The sequence below is a fragment of the Thunnus maccoyii genome, chromosome 14 (assembly GCF_910596095.1).
Source record: "Thunnus maccoyii chromosome 14, fThuMac1.1, whole genome shotgun sequence".
Classification (NCBI taxonomy): domain Eukaryota; kingdom Metazoa; phylum Chordata; class Actinopteri; order Scombriformes; family Scombridae; genus Thunnus; species Thunnus maccoyii.
Window position 1 is genome coordinate 9,357,167 of NC_056546.1, and position 18,305 is coordinate 9,375,471.

General features: G+C 37.7%; 1 protein-coding gene across 2 annotated transcripts in view; it reads left to right on the forward strand.

Annotated features, from left to right (window-relative positions):
* Nucleotides 1–16,184, forward strand: part of kcnh1a (potassium voltage-gated channel, subfamily H (eag-related), member 1a) — a 42,963-nt gene extending 26,779 nt beyond the window's left edge. For both annotated transcript variants that reach the window (XM_042434175.1, XM_042434176.1), the window contains 4 exons: nucleotides 3,203–3,402; nucleotides 5,462–5,714; nucleotides 10,084–10,280; nucleotides 14,814–16,184. In XM_042434175.1, the coding sequence (XP_042290109.1) occupies nucleotides 3,203–3,402; nucleotides 5,462–5,714; nucleotides 10,084–10,280; nucleotides 14,814–15,686 (1,523 nt within the window). In that variant the 3' untranslated portion in view covers nucleotides 15,687–16,184. The remainder of the gene's footprint in view (nucleotides 1–3,202; nucleotides 3,403–5,461; nucleotides 5,715–10,083; nucleotides 10,281–14,813) is intronic.
* The last annotated feature ends 2,121 nt before the right edge of the window (nucleotides 16,185–18,305 follow it).

Consider the following 18,305-nt stretch of genomic DNA (forward strand, 5'->3'; position numbering starts at 1 on the left):
TAACCGGCCACTTTGCTGGGAAACGTACATGCCGCCTTTCGTTCCGTAACACGCCATCAGTAGCAGATTGTATGGGACGTGTGCAATGCATTCTTGTTATTGTAGGATTCACCCTTAAGAGCGATATGGGGAATCTACAACCTTTTTCTCAGTTTTTTCTACTCATATGGCACCAATTTCAAAAATAACTGCACATTTCTTCTACATAGGTGACCTAGTTTTAAGAAATCATCACAGCGGTGAAGTTTCCCTTTAACAGCATGAATAATGTCTATTTATGTCACCTCTTCTGGTTTACCTGCACACAGAACTGTAGACCTAAATAACACTGACTGGATTGTTATTTTGTTAAGAAACCTGCCCCCACAAACTCACAGGAACCTGCTAAGAAGGAAGCAGGTTTTCACAGCATGTCCTTCTTTCCGCATCTCGATATGAAACATTTATAAGGTATCTTCTGCTTGTGTGGCTCATAATGCAGTGTACAGCGCGGTGCCATTATGTGTGACTGCACGCGGAGGAGCAACACCTCGGAGCAATAACTGACACCGCCACATCAATTTAGCACAGCGCTCCCTCCGATCCCTCTGCAATCACTCTTCACCTCTGTTGTACTTTTTTCAGGCACGGTCTCAACCCTGAGACGAGAGTATGATTATCCCCTCACTCTCTCTCTACCTTTTGGCTGTTCAGGCTTATGAATACAATCTCAGGAGAACTGGCAAAAACTCATCTGCACACTTGTCTCTGTTTTACATTTTTCATTGTGAGATACAAGTCATCTTAAAAACCAGACAGCCTCAGGAGGATTCAGTTGTAGATGCAATCTACTGTAGTTCGTGGCTGTTCTCTATGAAATATGGATGCCCTGATACTGTTCTATTTTTACCGTCAGCACTGGATCGGTGCTGGCAGTAGAAGATCACAGTGTGACGAGGGACTGGGATGGGGGGGGGGGGGGTGGCGGCATGGGGAAGGGGGGGCGGGGGGGGGGGGACCATGCATATGTCTTGTTTCTATAGCAACTGTTGGCCTTGGGATTGAGTTTCTGACAACTGTCTTTTAACTACCTTCAAACAAGCCAGCTGTTGGATGCTGAGCAACACTGCGACAAAGTTGTGTACGTCAGCAAGTAAAGAGCGTTGTTGGGGACTAGATGAAGCTCCATTTTCCGCGGGGACCGATTGAATTTCCTTTGTCACAGCATTTTCTGCTTATCAGAGAAGTGAGCGTTGCCATCTGCGCTCAAGCTCGAGGTAGCCCTCAAAAGGAGACGAATGTCAAAACATCTTAGATTCAATCAGCTCAAACCTTTTTAAAAGCTTTCAGCTTCTTCTGATTTTGATGCCTGCAAATGTGCACTACTGAGAACATGTTACAAACAAAAACATGTTAAGTGATAAAGCAAATTGCAGTATACTGCAGAGGTTGATAACCACGGCGGTACCATTAAGCGGTGGTGATGAAAAGATGAAAGTTGTGGTTATCCTCGCCCTTGGGGAGTTTTGATAGCTTTTTTTTATTAGTATTATTCCCTGTGCGGTTTTCCAACACTTTGATTGTGCGCAGTAAAAAATAAACAAACGCATCATACACAAACACATGCACAGGTTACTGTCATCATCTGAGGATAATTGAAATGTGTGGCTGGCATGTTTCCTCTCCGTCCCTTCTTGCAGGGCTAATTAGGGCTCGATTGCCAGGAGAACACTACACACACTGAGCAGACATCTGATGGCTTTGATCCACGCACACGCCAGCTGTTGCACCAGTTCAACCACCTCAGAGATGCACTGCTATATGCTTTCTTTTCCTTTTTTGTAATTCCTCTATCACAAGACAAGTTAGTAGGATGTAGCTACATGTGGATGGATGGTTACACACACTCATACTCGTGTTTTTTTTTCCCTTTTGGTGAGAGTTTTGCTGATTACATTTGGAGGGAATGATGAGTTGTAATTGTTAATTTCCCATGTGATTAATCAGGCTCATCCCATTAAACAATATTGTTGTAGTGCAAATTTGGTCTGATACATCATGTGATGTAATGTAGTGTATAAATCACCAGTGAGAGATGAGAACCTTGTACGACCAATGTGATGGACCAATTTTTATGTCCACTCAGATTTTAAACCCACATTTGGAGATTTTAGTGTAAATTCAGCTTTAAAAATGTATGTTCTTTTAAATTAAAATTTTGCAAATGTTTATTTTTTAAATCTTGCAGTCAAAAGTTTGGACACACTTTCTCATTCAAGTGAATGTCCTTTTAAACCCAGAATCAATTTCTGGATATTTTTATATTTAATCTCAAAATTCTCCAACTTTCATCTTTCAAATTTCATGTCCTGTCATTTTTTGTGTCCCTAAAAATATTTTTTGAAGATTTCCATGTCCTTGTAAATACAGCGTTTCATGTTAAATCCTAAATTCTAATAGAGAATTATGTGGCCTTGCTTTGGATATTGATGTCCTTTTAAATTCAGATTTTGGAAATGTTTGTTTTTTAAGACCCAGTCCTGGTGAAATTTATGCCCTCATAAACCAGGTATTGTTGATTTTTGTGTCCTTGTAAATCCAGTTTTTTAACCATGACTCTGAGATGTTTTCTGTCCTTGTAAACCAGGTTTTTGAGATTGGTATTGTCTCGTAAATCAATTTCTGGAGATGTTTATGTTTAATCTCAACTTCAGAAAATTTAATATCTTGTCAAATCATTCTTTTGGGTCCTTTTTGTCCCCTCAAAAATTAAATTTTTCATTTCCTTGTAAGTGATGTATTAAACATTTATGTTTATGTTCATGTTAAATCCCACTACAGCATTGTGTCCTTGCTTTAATAAGCCTTTAATAAATCTTTCAAACCCCCACTGAGCCACAGGATGAGCTGAGAAATGAATACAGATAATTTTCAGTAAAATCACTGACAGAAGGATTTTACTCAAAATTACACATTATTTGCATCTTTCACTCTTTTTAAATTTCTTTCCATATGATGTCAATACATCGAAACACCATAATAATATTAACAAATTGTAATTATTTCTTGTGTGACTTAGTAAAGTTATAGTACATATTGGGGTAGTTCATATCTTATCTTCTGCAAACACCTTCATTTTCAAGACCAACACAGACTGTTTGATGACGCTTCAGATTCTCAAAATTAAAACTTCTTCCTTTTCCTTGTCTCCGTCTTTCCTCAGCTCTTCTGTATGCCACCATCTTTGGTAACGTAACAACGATCTTCCAGCAGATGTACGCCAACACGAACCGTTACCATGAGATGCTGAACAGCGTCCGCGACTTCCTCAAGCTCTACCAGGTGCCCAAGGGCTTGAGCGAAAGAGTCATGGACTACATTGCCTCAACCTGGTCCATGTCACGGGGTATAGACACTGAAAAGGTACATAAATCTGTAGTATGTAAGTGCTTGTAAATGTCTCCTCAGTATTATTGTTTATTCTCCCCCTCTATTCACATTTTTTCTTGCCATAAGTTGATGAGAAGATTGTTACCACTCAGCTAGGGTCAGGGGATTGTTAGCTTAGCTTAGCATTAAGACTGCAAGCAGGGGGAAACAGCTAGCCTGGACTCAAGGAAGTCACTGCTCCCAGCCAAGAAATATTCCAGCACATAACCTCCTGTAAAACCACAATTTGTCATTTTTTACACTTCAGTTTAGACGTGCTGGTAGGCAGGTTTTCTTAGATGTGAACAGAGCCAGACTAGATGTTATTTCCTGTTTCCAGTGTTTATGCTAATCTAAGCAAAGCTAACCATCCCCCGGCCCTAACTTCATATTTAACGGAGAGATATGAGAGTGGTATCTATCTTCTCTGCAAGAAAGAAAACAAGCATTTTTCCTAAAAATGTCTAATTAATCCTCTAATGGGCCACTGAAAAGTTGCTTCATTCATTTGTTCCCAGTTTATCTTTTCATTGTTATTTTGTTTTGTAAAAGTAATGAGGTGGGTTTTTTTTTTTTGGAAAATGTGTCAGCCTATGAAAAGCAGACAGCCATCCTACTCATTCAGATGATGCTAAAATGATTTCAGCAAGTGGAAATCATGTATGAAAGCAGCTATATTCAACTGATGGTCTGGTTGATATTAAAGCCAGAAAGCATTTATATCACTTGTCGATTTGAGTACAGCTTTCCTCAAATTAGAAACATAACATCTAACAAGTCAAGAATATTGTAATTATTAAACTTTTGCATCCAAGTAGTTAATCTAAATGATCAGACCGTGTTACTTATTGTGTTCCTCTTTAGGTGTTGAGCTTGCACTGCATCTATATATCATTTATTTGTTTGGCTTAAGGCCACACTAAAGGGTCTAAAAATGGCACATAATCCCTCTCTGCTTGACATTCATCTTCAAAGAGATTTGTTTTAAAGGCAGAGCCCTGCGATGACCTGGCATCCTGTTGATTAGGTGTACTTGAACAACACGCTGCCACTCAGTGACACTCAGCAGAGAGGCGACTGGACTCGGTCGGTAGCAGCGTCCATGTGACCTTCATGTGAAACTCCAACATGAAACAATGTTTATAGTGGAAAAACTGCATTCAGTACCGTCTGATAGATAGTTACTGAGAAACAAAGAAACTCTAAATGTGTTATCTGTAGTCTGAAAACACCTGCTATATTTTCTTTTTTTTTTGGTGACAGTTAATTTGTTTTTTGAGAACAATAACCTGGAGGCAGATACTGTGGAAATTCATTTGAGACGTTCACACACAGTTCAACAAGTACCTTCATGTAGCATGGATTTACAATAATGGCTATCACCAAATGTAAAACAGTCCTCAAATGATCTTATCTCATACATTTAAGTTCCTAATATTCATATTGAAAAAGTGACTACAGATAAAGGTCTACCAGGATCTTTTCTGCACTTTCATTAAGTTTCCTTCTCCAGTCCTTTGATGAAACAATCCCAACTCAAGGTCCACTTAATAACTTTTTTTGTCCTTTTTCCTCTGACTGTAAGAAAGTGACCTCATCACTGTTTGTTCACACTTGACCAAGTCTTGAATAAGGTTAAAATTTATTGAAGACTGCCCACCAGCTCATGAATTAAAATGTTTCACCTTTTCTCTATTTATTTAACCAAAAATAATATAATAATAATATTTTCTGTTTTTAATTTTATCTTCCTCCACAATTGTCGACATGCTATTTCAAAGCATGATCCACAACGCAAGGGACAGAATTTTGCTGGAGAAATACTCTCTCTCTATTTTTCAGATTTATTTGTCAGATTTAAGAATATCAACTGTGGGATGCAGTGTTGAAAAACTCACCATGTAATTTTAGGGTAATTGTGGAATATAAATCCCTTCTCAGCTCCTTAAATCCCCCAAAATCCAAGAAGAATACTGAGGACATGTCCTTCAGTATAACCGGATAAAAAACAAATCAGTCAGACTTTTCATCTTTGCAAACTTTGCTTTTCCAGGTGTTGCAGATTTGTCCCAAGGACATGAGAGCAGATATTTGTGTTCATCTCAACCGGAAGGTTTTTAAAGAGCACCCGGCTTTCCGACTGGCCAGCGACGGGTGTCTCAGAGCGCTTGCCATGGAGTTTCAGACCATCCACTGTGCGCCTGGCGACCTGATCTACCACGCTGGCGAAAGTGTGGACAGCCTCTGTTTTGTGGTGTCAGGATCGCTGGAGGTCATTCAAGATGATGAGGTGGTTGCCATTTTAGGTGAGTTGAGCACTTTTATTCAAACAACCCTGAAACTCCTGAAAGTATTGTATTGTAGTATTGTCTAAACAAGAGTTTACAGTAAATGTGGGTACGTGCTTTTGATTTAATATGTTTCACTGTGACTTTAAGTACTTAATCTCTTTTTTTTGCAAATATTTCTGACCTAAAACAGTTTGCAAGAGTTTTTAATATTTTTCTTTACATAGTTGTGGCCATATGCACTTGAATAATTTAATGAAACCAGGACTTCTGAGACCCTTTTGAAGAAATTTTCCAAATTTTTTATGTATATCTTCTATCTAAATTGAAATCAGAAGTAGAGATGCAACTAACGATCATTTTCATTATCAATTTATCTAATTATTAATTTTTTGATTAATTTTTTTAGTCTATGCAGTGTCACAAAATGAGAAAAAAAAATCCCCATTGCAAATTCCCAGAGACCAAGATGACATCTTCAACAGTCCAAAACCCAAAGATATTCAGTTTACAATGACACAGACAAAGAAGAGCAACAAATCTTTGCATTTGAGAGACTGGAACTAGAGAATATTCAGCATTTTTTCAGTATTTTGGCTTGAAAAATAACTGAAACAATTATTCGATTATTCGATTAATTACTTTTCTGTCAGTTGACTCATCGATTAATTGACTAATTGTGTCAGCTCTAATCAGAGGATTGATATAATAAATAATGGAATTAATCACTTCAGTTTATTTCATCAAAGAGGCAGTAAAGGCTTCTCATCCCCCAACTGTCGAAGGACCTGTCCCAGATCTGCTCTAATTTTTCAGAATACAAAGTTATGGTATGTGTGTATAAAAGATTGGTCTCTTAAAATACAACTGAAACCAAAAATACAAGATGCAGATTTGCTGTTATCTTGCCCCTAACTGAATTTGTCATCTGAGAATCACATCAACACCAAAAGGATGGGCATCGATGACAGCAGACAGGCCTTTCAGACAAACGGGCCTCCAGCGCTGTTGTAAGAAAACATTTTTGCATCATAGTACAACGTTTAGTTTGTTAGAAGACTTTTTTAAAATCCTCCTTTTTTTTCCTTTCTGTGCAGCAGCACTTTCTAAAATGTTTCTGACTGCAGTGAAAGCTGAGCCCTTTGGGGATCGTCATCTGCTGAGTCATGAACTCAGGATCTGGACAAACACAGATACCCGATCCTCAAAGAAACATTTTGAATACGCTCTGGCCAACTTGATCTTAGTTTCAGTCTTAAGGAAACTCTTCAGAATGGCTCATGAATTTTTGAATCGTGGTCTGTATATAAAACCCTCATATGTCAGTATTAAACACAAGCCTGGCCAAAAAGATGTATACATAGTTACTACATTTTTATATTCTGATGGTTTTTTTGAGTTTTTAGAACACAAATCAACACTTTGTTTTTGCAATACACACAAAATATTACAAAACACAGACAATGATACAATAAAACTCCCATATCTCATTATAAAGTCTTATTATAAAACTTTCTGGCTGAGCCTTGGGTGGTGTTTCAGCATTTGTGCGACTTCGGTTTAGTGTTTTTCTGTCTGAGGAGAATGAGCTGTCAAACAAGTGTTGTACAGAGGGCCACAAGCAAAAGGTCAGGATCAATATCTGTGACAAATGAAAACAAAAACTATTAACATATGGCTCTGGGTGCTCTGTTCTCACCTGCATCATAGGCAATTTTCATCTATTTGTGGAACAAGTTTCACTAAATTGCCCAGCCACTCTTCCATCGCACCTTGATGTCTAAGAAATGAGTCTACCATACTTTTTATCTTTATCTTTGTCACCTTTATCAAGATGCAAAGGAGAGGATCTTTTTCTTTGCTTATGCTGGTTAGATTAAATCCCAGCAGAGTATTTGCTTTTTAAAACCTCATCCATTAATTTGCTGAATAATTGATTCAGTGAGTAATGGATGGCGTGTTCTAGCAACCCCAGTGAAACCGTCTTGGCTGTTTTCCGTCAATAACCAGCTATAAGTTCCTTCTTCCAACAAGTAATATACTGCCAGGCTGATACCATTGACCCAGATGGAGCCCCAAGTGATAAACAAAACACTACTATGAATCGCATTCTCATTAACATCCTAATGGCACTTAGGAGGAGAAACAACATGTAAAGTACACCTGTGAGAAGTTCTCGTCTAATTCTCAGACTAATCTTAATGGCCAAATACTGTGCAACAGCTCTAAATGTCATTTATCACTGTAACTCATCTGTGTATCAGTGATAGGTTTATTGATGCTTTTGCAACTTTAATGCTTTTTTTCTTTTTCTTTTGTAGGCTGCATTTTATACAAGTTGTCATCAAGTGTTTCAAAGAACTAATCAGATGTTTCAGACACATAAAATCAAGTTCATGAATATTTGCTGCATTCTTCATGTATGAGAAGCTGTTGATTTGGATGCAAATTGTGTTGAGTCATTATATACTTAATGGGGTTTTTTTTGTTGTTGTTTTATGGCCATGTTGAGCCTTTCAGACTTTAAATAGCGCTCTCGATGACTCACTGCCGTGGTCAGCTCTGACTGTGCTGCACAAGTGTCAACACGTTGAGCACTTACAAATACTTAAATTATCTAATGTGCTACAGACTTTTTATACCAGGTGGCAAAATGTCGTAAAAACTGTATAAATATTGTCCTGGTCAACAGGTTAACCACCATTCAGTGTGCAACCCATATTTAGCTGCAGGTAACTGTGTGCTATGTCATCTTTTAAAGGACCAGTGTGTAAGATTTTGGGAGACCGATTGGCAGAAATTGAATATAATATTCATATATTTTATTAGTGTATAATCACCTGAAACCAAGAATTGTTGTGTTTTTGTTACCTTAGAATGAGCCCTTTATATCTACATAGGAAGCGGGTCCTCTTCCACGGAGCCCACCATGTTGCACCGCCATGTTTCTACAGTATCCCAGGACGGACAAACCAAACACTGGCTTTAGAGAGGGCCTTTCGCATTTTTTGCGGATTTGTGGCCACCGTAGGTTCTCCTACACGCTTGGAAGGGGAGGGGTTGAGGGGAGGGGTATTTAGTCACCTCTAGATGCCACTAAATCCTACAGACTGGTCCTTTAATTCTGATATTATACTCCGAGGTTCCCTGATGTAAAAAAAATGTAGGATTTGGACAGAGAAACATGTTTACCCCTTCATCTAGTCTGTTATTACTTGAATTTAAGGATGCAATTCTCTTTAAACTACAAGCAAACAGAGCGTAATGGTGAGTGGGGCAAAATCAAGTGATTACATGGTTGATAAAAAAATTACCAGTATCACTTTTTAACAAGGCATCCTTTATAAAAGGGTTGATAAGGTGTAACTACTGGCTTTATTAGTGGTAAAAAGATAGGTTTTCAAGTCCATCTTTATACAACACACATGCCCATGTAGAGTTTTGTTGTTACTCCTGTCCATACTGGCAGTGAAGAGATCTCTTCTCAAAGCACTTTCAATTTAAGTGATGGCGGACAAAATATACAGTCCTTATTCTGTGTAAAAATAACTTCTAAAGTTCAGCAGAGGTTCATATGAGGCTGCAGCAGTCTGAGTTAAAAGTTACAGCCTTTTACTACAAAACTCCCTCTTTGTGCTTTACAGACTGTTTGCTGTGTTTGAGCCTCAGCAGAAGGACGATGACATAAGGAGTGACGCTTGATTTGACTAACTAACATTACTAAAACCTCATTTTGACTTTGGCTGAACTTCTGAGTGCATTTTTGGACAGGAGGAGGACTGTGGATGTTGTCCTCCATCACTTACATTGAAATATGTTTTTCTTTGAGGTCAGTATGGACCAATTACAGCGAACAATAACTCTCTCACTTTACATATGGGCATGTGAGTATTACCTTAAGACAGACTTGAAATAACGCGAACCTGTTATGTTAATAATTCATTTACCAAGCCATTATTAAGATCTACTTTTGGGTTGCAAGACTGAAAAATCTCTTTGACTGGATCGACAACTTGGACACCTATTTCTAGACCAAAATGTTGGTAAATATTTGGAAGAAAATACATTTATTGACAACTTATTTATTAGAAAGAGAGAAAGCTATGAGTATCTATTAATAGATTAACAGTATTTACAATTGTTATTATCAATTAGAAAGGATTAACACCTGCAAGTAGGATTTCACAACCAAATTTGTTCTATAAAGGGCATCTGACTAATCTATGGAAGCAGCAAATGATGTATTGATTAATAAAGCCATTAGTTACAACTTACAAACCCCTTTATAAAGGTGCCTTGTTAGAAATTGTTCCGAAATGATCTTTTCTTTACCGTGACGAGCAAACATTTAGAAAACACAGGCTTAATTTCAGCCTTCCCTCTGCAGGTAAGGGAGATGTATTTGGGGATGTTTTCTGGAAAGAGGTGACTCTTGCTCAAGCCTGCGCCAACGTCCGAGCTCTGACCTACTGCGACCTCCACGTCATCAAACGCGATGCTTTGCAGAAGGTGCTGGAGTTCTACACAGCGTTCTCCAACCACTTCTCAAGAAACCTGCTGCTCACTTACAACCTGCGTAAGAGGGTGAGTGACTCCTCAAACACCAAAGGAAAAAAAAGTTACAGTGAACTCAAATAGACACGCAGTCAGATTTGGGTTCTTTATACAACACTTTTATGTTGGAAATGTTCAGATATCAGCTCCCTCACTTCCACAACAGCTACATACGTAGAGCTTGTTAGAAAATATTGAACTGTAGATGCAGAGTAGGAGTTTCTGGCACAACATCACCTACTTCCAAGGTGCACGGAGAAGGGAAAAAAGTCCAGAGATCAGACCTCTAGCAACATTTATAGTATAAAGAACAACTTTAATAGCTAGAAAATATTGAACTGCATGAATTGTGTCCTTTAAGTGTACACAATATTTTAAAAAAAGAAAATATTTAAAGCACATAATTTATTGCATTACCATTTTCTTGACAATCACGAAAATGGCTAAAAAGAAAAGAAAAGGAAGTAAAAAATTATGACAATATCAACATAGCTAGAATACTCAGTTCCAGGTTATTTTGGTACAATTGGCTGTAAAGCTGTTTGTTATACTGACAATGTATGTATAATGTTGTATGTTGTTGACCTCGTCTCAGTATACCTCAATATAATTAATCATCTACAGCTTCCAAAATTACCATGAAGTTTAATCAACACCTCTATAACAGTTTCAACACAAACCATAACCTTAATGAAGGTTGTATTTATTGCAGGGCTGTTGTATTAGACTGACATAATTACAGTTCTAGGTGTACCTAATATGCTGGCAGCTGATTATATAGTCTGTTCTATGAAATTGAGAAATTAATTTTGTTTGTAAATTGTGCCTAAATCTAGTTTAAAGTTATAAACCTTAAACTTTTCATGAAGTCATATCTGATTTTCAGCATTTTTCAGCAATAGCCATTTAATATACAGTAAAATTTCATAAGAAAATAAAGGTTTTAAACTTTCTCTTTTCCACATGGTTTGTCTGCTTCTTGAAATATGATTAATTAGATTTTCATCTACCACTGACCTGTTACTCTTCCTCTAGGCTATTATCTTTAATAAGAGCTTTTACTTAATGTGGACACCTTGCACTTTTTATTATGGTGACAATTTATAATTACTGTGGTGTTTTTGCACTGTGCTCCCCAGAGATCACATAGTAATAATGGTGAGCAAGTACAGTAATGGCTTTTCTCTCTACAGGTGCAGTTTTTTGTTCAACACTGCTCATGTTAAAGAGATAGTTTGATTTTGGGAAATAGGCTGAGAGGTATATGCAAAGATTGATATTACTCTCATGTTTGTCAGTTAATTGTGGAGCTACAACCAGGAGATTGTTAGCTTAGCTTAGCACAAAGACAACAGGGGAAACAGCTAGTCTGGCTCTGTCCGAAGGTAACAAAATCCATCCATCAGCGTCTCTACTCTACTTGCATATCTTTGCATGATTCTACAGTTCAAAAAACTCTACTTATATGATACTGGCTCTTTATGCAGCCCCTCAGTTCAGCCTCTGTCGGAAACTGGCTGTTATATAAACAATTAACAAACCGTAGTGGTAGGATTTCATTTCTTTTTCTCGTTCTTTACTCAGAATGGAAACTTCTCAAATACATCAGTACATGTTTGAGCCTGAAAAAGATCCACAATATGTGTGTGGACAACATGAGCAACCCGTGGAACAACCTTAGCAACAACCTTAGCTAAAAAGACTACGAACAGCCATTTGTAGGGGTACGCAAATAATCTGACGTCAGTTCAATGTGGAAGTAGAGGTAACATTGCAAACAGAGCATTCAGAGCAGGCTGAAGCCCTGGCTTTGGACTCTCAGGGAGCATTTTTACATGCGTTCACCTCAAGTTTTGGAACTTTGACCAAGTTTAACATCAATATCCAATATTATAACAGTAGATAAATAACAGAAAATCACAGAGCATGATATGACCCCTTTAACTATCCTTTTTTTTCTTTCTTCTTTATCATTCCCTACTGCTTTTGCTACTACCATAAATATTTAGCACATAATTCCTTTAGAAAATGTCCTGTTGCTTCATTTAGAGCAGGAGTTTCCATAATAACAGATTGACGCCTCCTACAGTCAGAGCTCAAACATATTAAACAGCTAAACAACACAAAAAACACAGTTCCATTAAATTGTCACCATATATTAAAGCCACTCTCACATCCTTCATTCAGAAATGAACGGCTGTGATCAACAACACAAGTGTAGCTACCAATCATTACCTCATTCATAAAAAGGTTAGCCTGTCCAAGAGAGTGCAACTGAGATTGAATTGCCTGCATATGAAGAGGCAATTTCATCTGCTGCATTGAACTAACCATTCACCAGGGTCCTATACTTTCTGAAAGTATACGGCAGGGAAATCCTGAGATGGATTGAATAAAAAGCCAAAAGCTGCCTTCAAATGGAGCTCAGGAGGTTGTGTGTCTGACTTGGGAAATCCAGCACACGATACGTTCGGCTTTCAAGTGGTGTAAGTTGCGAGAACATGGGTGCTTAGAGACGTAGAAATGCATGTTTTCAGAAATGATAGATTGAGAGATTTTGTGCTTATTGTAATTCAGCCTCGTGCTCAGGAAAGGCAAAAGAGTAGATGATAAAAAATGTATTTAAAAAAAATTTTACCAACCTGGGCTTGGACTTTTTTTTTTTTTTTTAAAGCGTCAGTGCATGTCACAGTGCCCGAACTTGGAGCTATCACAAAATTTCCGTTTAAATACTCTTCTCCTGAACACAGAAAAAAGGACCTCATTAGCTCTTTTTTTCCAGACACTCTCTGTTCCTGTAGCCAGACAAGGTACTTTCTCATAGATGGAAAATATGAAACATGATGCCTTTCTATCCATAAAGAAATAGATATTTTGGCAAATACGCTTATTCGCTTTCTTGTTGCAAGTTAGATGAGAAGATTGATACCACTCTCATGTCTGCACGCTACATATGAAGCTATAACCAGCAGCCAATTAGTTTGTTAATGAACTTTACAGGTGCTGGTATGCAGATTATGTTTTCTTTAATGTCACTCTGTTTCTTTTATAAGTACATCTAAAATTATACTGGATTGTAAAGTTTGAACAATGGCTCAAAAAAGGAACAGCTACTTTTGAAGACCATGTGATATGGTTGAAAGCTCCAGAAAAGGCTAGTAAGTGGGATTGTTTTGTCAAACTACTACTTCTAAGTTAAACATATTCTTTCATACTTAATAATCAATTATTTTGTTATCTTTCAACAACTGTATCATGTAATCATGGGAGCTGTAGTTGAATGCTAACAAGATAAAATAAAAAGTGTATTTAACCTTTAAAGGACAGGTTCACAAGTTTTTAAGTCTGTCTTAAAACAATAGTTAGGTGCCCAAATGAACATTGAAACATGTTTTTCTTGCTGTAATCTTATTCTAATTCCTCCAGTATGAACAGGAGGAATTCTTATATTCCTCCTGTTCATACTGGCCATTAGAAGATCCCCTCAAAATGCACTTACAATGTAAGTGATGGGGGACAAAATCCACAGTCCTCATTTTGAGCAAAAATTTATTTAAAGGTTTATCCGAAGATAATAAGAGGCTTCAGCCATCAGAGTTAGTCAAATAAAGGGGATATCTTCCACAGTTAGTCGTCTTAGTAAAAAGATCCCTCTTTGTGTCTCGAAGGAGAGGGTTTTCCTGCTCAGCTGCAGTGGAAGGATTGTAACAAAAAGAGGGAATTTGGCATTATAGAGAGAGAAACTTTCAAAGACATTGACTTGATTTGACCAATTTGGACGACTGAAGCCTCATATTAGCTTCAAATAAACTTAAATACATTTTTCTACAGTAAAAGGACTGTGGATTTTGTCCCCCATCACTTACAATGAATGTGCATTATGAAGAGATCTCTTCTTCTTCTGGTTTATTTCAATGTGATGTATTTCCCATAAATGGCCATTGTGGCTCTATGGGTCAAGCTAATTTTGCACTCACCAGCTCCGTTATAGAGATTCGGGGAAACAAGGACAGTGGACCAGAATGAACCAGAGGAATGATTACAACAAGAAAAACATGTCGATATTCATTTGGGCACCTGACCTGACTTGAAATATTGCGAACCTATCCTCAACTACAGTCTGATTGGGAAGAGACAAGATCAAGTTACAGACATCATGTTGCATACAAACAACATCAATCCAAGATACAGAAGGAAAACTCTAAAGCTAAAATTGGCAACACAAATGCTTAAAACAGTTGTCTATTAGCAGCTGCATGATAAGCTAACAGTGTGTTGTCACCCACTGACGCCAGAGGCATGATATGAACTTTCCCTCTGTGTCGTGGGAGTAGCCTCTTTGAGGTGACATTTACAAAGCACGCACAATTTGAAACACATCCTAGACAATCCTCCTCATATAAAATGTACAATCAATAAGCCAGACAAACCTGACCATGTAAATAGATTATAATCTGGTGTTATGCTATTATTTGTTCACCTCAGGAGACTAAACTGACTCAACACAGATGCATTACAATATCATGTGTTTGTGAATCATAAGAACTTTAAATTCTCTTGTAGATCGTCTTCCGAAAGATCAGTGATGTGAAACGAGAGGAGGAGGAGCGACAAAGACGTAAAAATGAAGCCCCTCTGAACTTGCCACCAGATCATCCGGTACGAAAACTCTTCCAGCGCTTTCGACAGCAGAAGGAAGCTCGCCTGGGGTCGGACAAGCCAGAGCTAGATGAGCATGACATCGAGAAGGGATCGGTGTTCGTGGACATGCCTATAGCTAACACAGCCATTACCACCACCAGCATTGTCACGGTAACAGAAAGCCCAGCAACACCCTCATCTTCCACTCCTTCATCTTCAACACCCCCCAACTGTACGCCTAAAGACAAGGCGAAGCTGCAGGTACCGTCTCCAATTTCCCTCGTGGGATGTCGAGTTGCTGCTGAGCCAGTCAAAGTGAAAGGCTGGGGTCGCTTCAAAGAGTCCGTGGCCAAAGCTGACAACTGGAACAAAGTGTCAAAAGCCGAATCCATGGAGACTTTGCCTGAACGGACCAAGGGGCACGAATCACAGATGTCTCTAAAGAAGACAGACTCATGTGACAGCGGTATCACCAAAAGTGACCTGCGATTGGACAAAGTCGGTGACTTGCGCTTGACCCCGCAGGACCGCAGTCCGGTCCAGCCTCCCGAGACCCGACACCCCTTCTACCCCATCCCAGAGCAAACGCTTCAGGCTTCACTTCAGGAGCTCAAGCTGGAGCTGAAGGACGACCTCAAGAGCCTAAATGTTCGAATGTCTGGGCTGGAGGCGCAACTCACTGAGGCGCTTCAACTCCTCAAAGTGAGGAAATCAGCTGCTGGATCTCCGCAGCATCTCTTTGACATTTCTAGACCTGCTTCACCTGAACTGGACAAAGAAGACATCTTCTCTTGAAACATGGAAGACTCATCAGGCAACAGTTTACTGTGAACTCAGCTGGAATCCAGTAATATCCAGATTACTTGGATAGCTGAGGCTGCACTGGGTGCACCATTTAGATTAGGCAACAGTGGTGGTCTTTAAGACTCACCAGCCTTTATCCCAGGTGTTCCTGTTGGTTAACAATGGAACATCACGCTGAGAAGCCGAGGTTGTAGCCCAGATTTTGGTGTCAAACAGTCATGGCATTGAACGCTTGGAGGTTACCTGACAGCCGTATGTTTGTATATAAGCTTGACTTATTTTTCCAGTGCACTATAATGGAAAAATATCTCAAGTGGTTTGATTTTATCTCAAATCAAACTCATAATAGAGTTTGAGAGCCTCAACAGAAGAACTTAATTGTATCTCTGTTGGAAGGCTTCATTAAAAACAGCATGACCCACTGGTTTGTTATTGAATCATTTGTATAAGACTCTTTGCATGTCACATAAAATAGACACGTGCCTCAAATTGCAGATGGTGCATATTTAATTAATTGAGGCCACATAACCAGATATTTGCATTGTTTCTTAGCGACAGTGAAAAAGGACAGTCTTTCACAGATGTTGGAACAGTCTCAGAGTAATTTCCTCAAGCAATTGATGAACTGTTCTTATTGTATCAACTGCCAGGATCATTATGAATTATACAACAGATAACTCCAACCAAGCAATCTGATTTTCAAAGACATCTTTCAGCAGAACTCATAATTTCCATAAGCCATGGATAGATGTGCTTGATGCAAAATGAAAGTTATCCATCTTTCCTGCTGTGTAGTATTTGTCATATATAAACACTACAGCCACATACACAATACATACACTGCATGAAAGCCATGTATAATTACCTTATTTTAAAACCCATGAGCACAGTAAAGAATGATTTTTTGCATATTATTTCCATAATAAAACATACTTTTTGTAGAATCCATGGACTTTCCAATCCAATGGACTTTAGACCAGTTTTTAGCAATGATTTTTTTGCCTTTAATGGCTGCAGAGAAACGTTTTTACATTTGTTACATTGGTTTGCCTGCATGATTTAACGTGTCAGTCTGTCTTCACTTTAAAATATCATCATCATCATCATGACATGAGATACAAGTTGACTATTAATAAGGAGCGAACACCAAATATATGAAACTCTTAGTAAGTTTTCAATGTTTGCAATGCAGACGATCTCTGTCAGGAAGTAATTTCTATTTGCTTCCAGCTTCCACAAACTTAAACACATGTTCCCTAAAGGCACCTTCAGACTGGAAGATATCTGTATACTAGTAGATATAGTATATATCCAATGCTCTAAAACTTCTGAGTCATCTCATTATGGAAAAAAGGGAGAATTATTATAAAGAACTAAATTACAGAACACCACTTTGCAAAAACAATGTACACAATTTCATGTAATTTTTACATAAAAATGTTTTTTGTTAATTTTTTTTATCAAGATTTTTTATTATTTTATTAGTTTCCCAAAATGGTATTATTATTTATTCTTTCTTATTTCCTTTAATCAAAAGCTTCCCTCTAATGAACTTAAATACACCAGATTGAAGCAGAGTGATCCAATCAAAATGAATAAAACACGTTTAGAAACAAGTAGACAATGAGTACAGTTTGGTGAATTCTATGAATTTCTCTTTTAATTGTATTTTTTTGTTTGTTTGTTTGGGGGTTTTTTGTAGGAAAACGTCATTCACAGAGCAACGACTTACTACATTACAAAACAGATATAAAACTCTTTCAGCCGAAGATTGTTTCAGCGATACATACCCACAATTAAGGATATTTAAATAAATACTGAAACTGTATATGTCCTTGTTGACCCATGGCTAAATTAGACTGATTGAAGGAATCACTGTCAATTTCACAGTTTTATTTCCTAAATTATTTTAATAAAAATAAATCTGTGAAAATGAATCATTGCACTGTATAAGAACAAAAAAACAGATGTCAGTAGAGGTGACAGGAGGAGTGGGGGCAGAGTGAGAAAACCGAGGAAGGAAAATGTGCATTTAGAGTATTTTTGCGGTGATTGAAATTCATTTTTATTCATTCATCACAGAACCTGCTGAGTCCACGGAAAAAGACAAATCAAACATCAAGTAAAGCAGAGCCACAAGTTCTGGTATCAAGCAATAATGACGCATATTTAATTATTATGGTGGAATGTAGAGCTAAAACATCATCTGTTGATGCTCTTTAAAACTATGAATAATGAAATAAAGATGAACAAAATATTCAGCAAATATGATTTCTTTTTTTTGAAACAAACTTTTCGCAGTTTTACAGACTGGTTAGTTTATGCAGATTAAATTAATTGAAATCAGCAGTAATAGTGTAAAATACTGCTGATATTAACACTAGTCATAGTTGTATTTCTAAAGCAAATAATTGTTTAACTGTGGACGAGAACTCAAATGTGGTTTTGAGACAACTTCTGATAAAAGCGGGTCCAGTCTGCTTGAAAGTATCTTTAGTATACGGTAAAAGTGTTCTTGTACATGGCAAAAAATAACCATTGTTCTATATTATTCATTATTTATATGGATAATTTATGTTCCTTGCATAACTTCTCTCTTATAAAGAGACA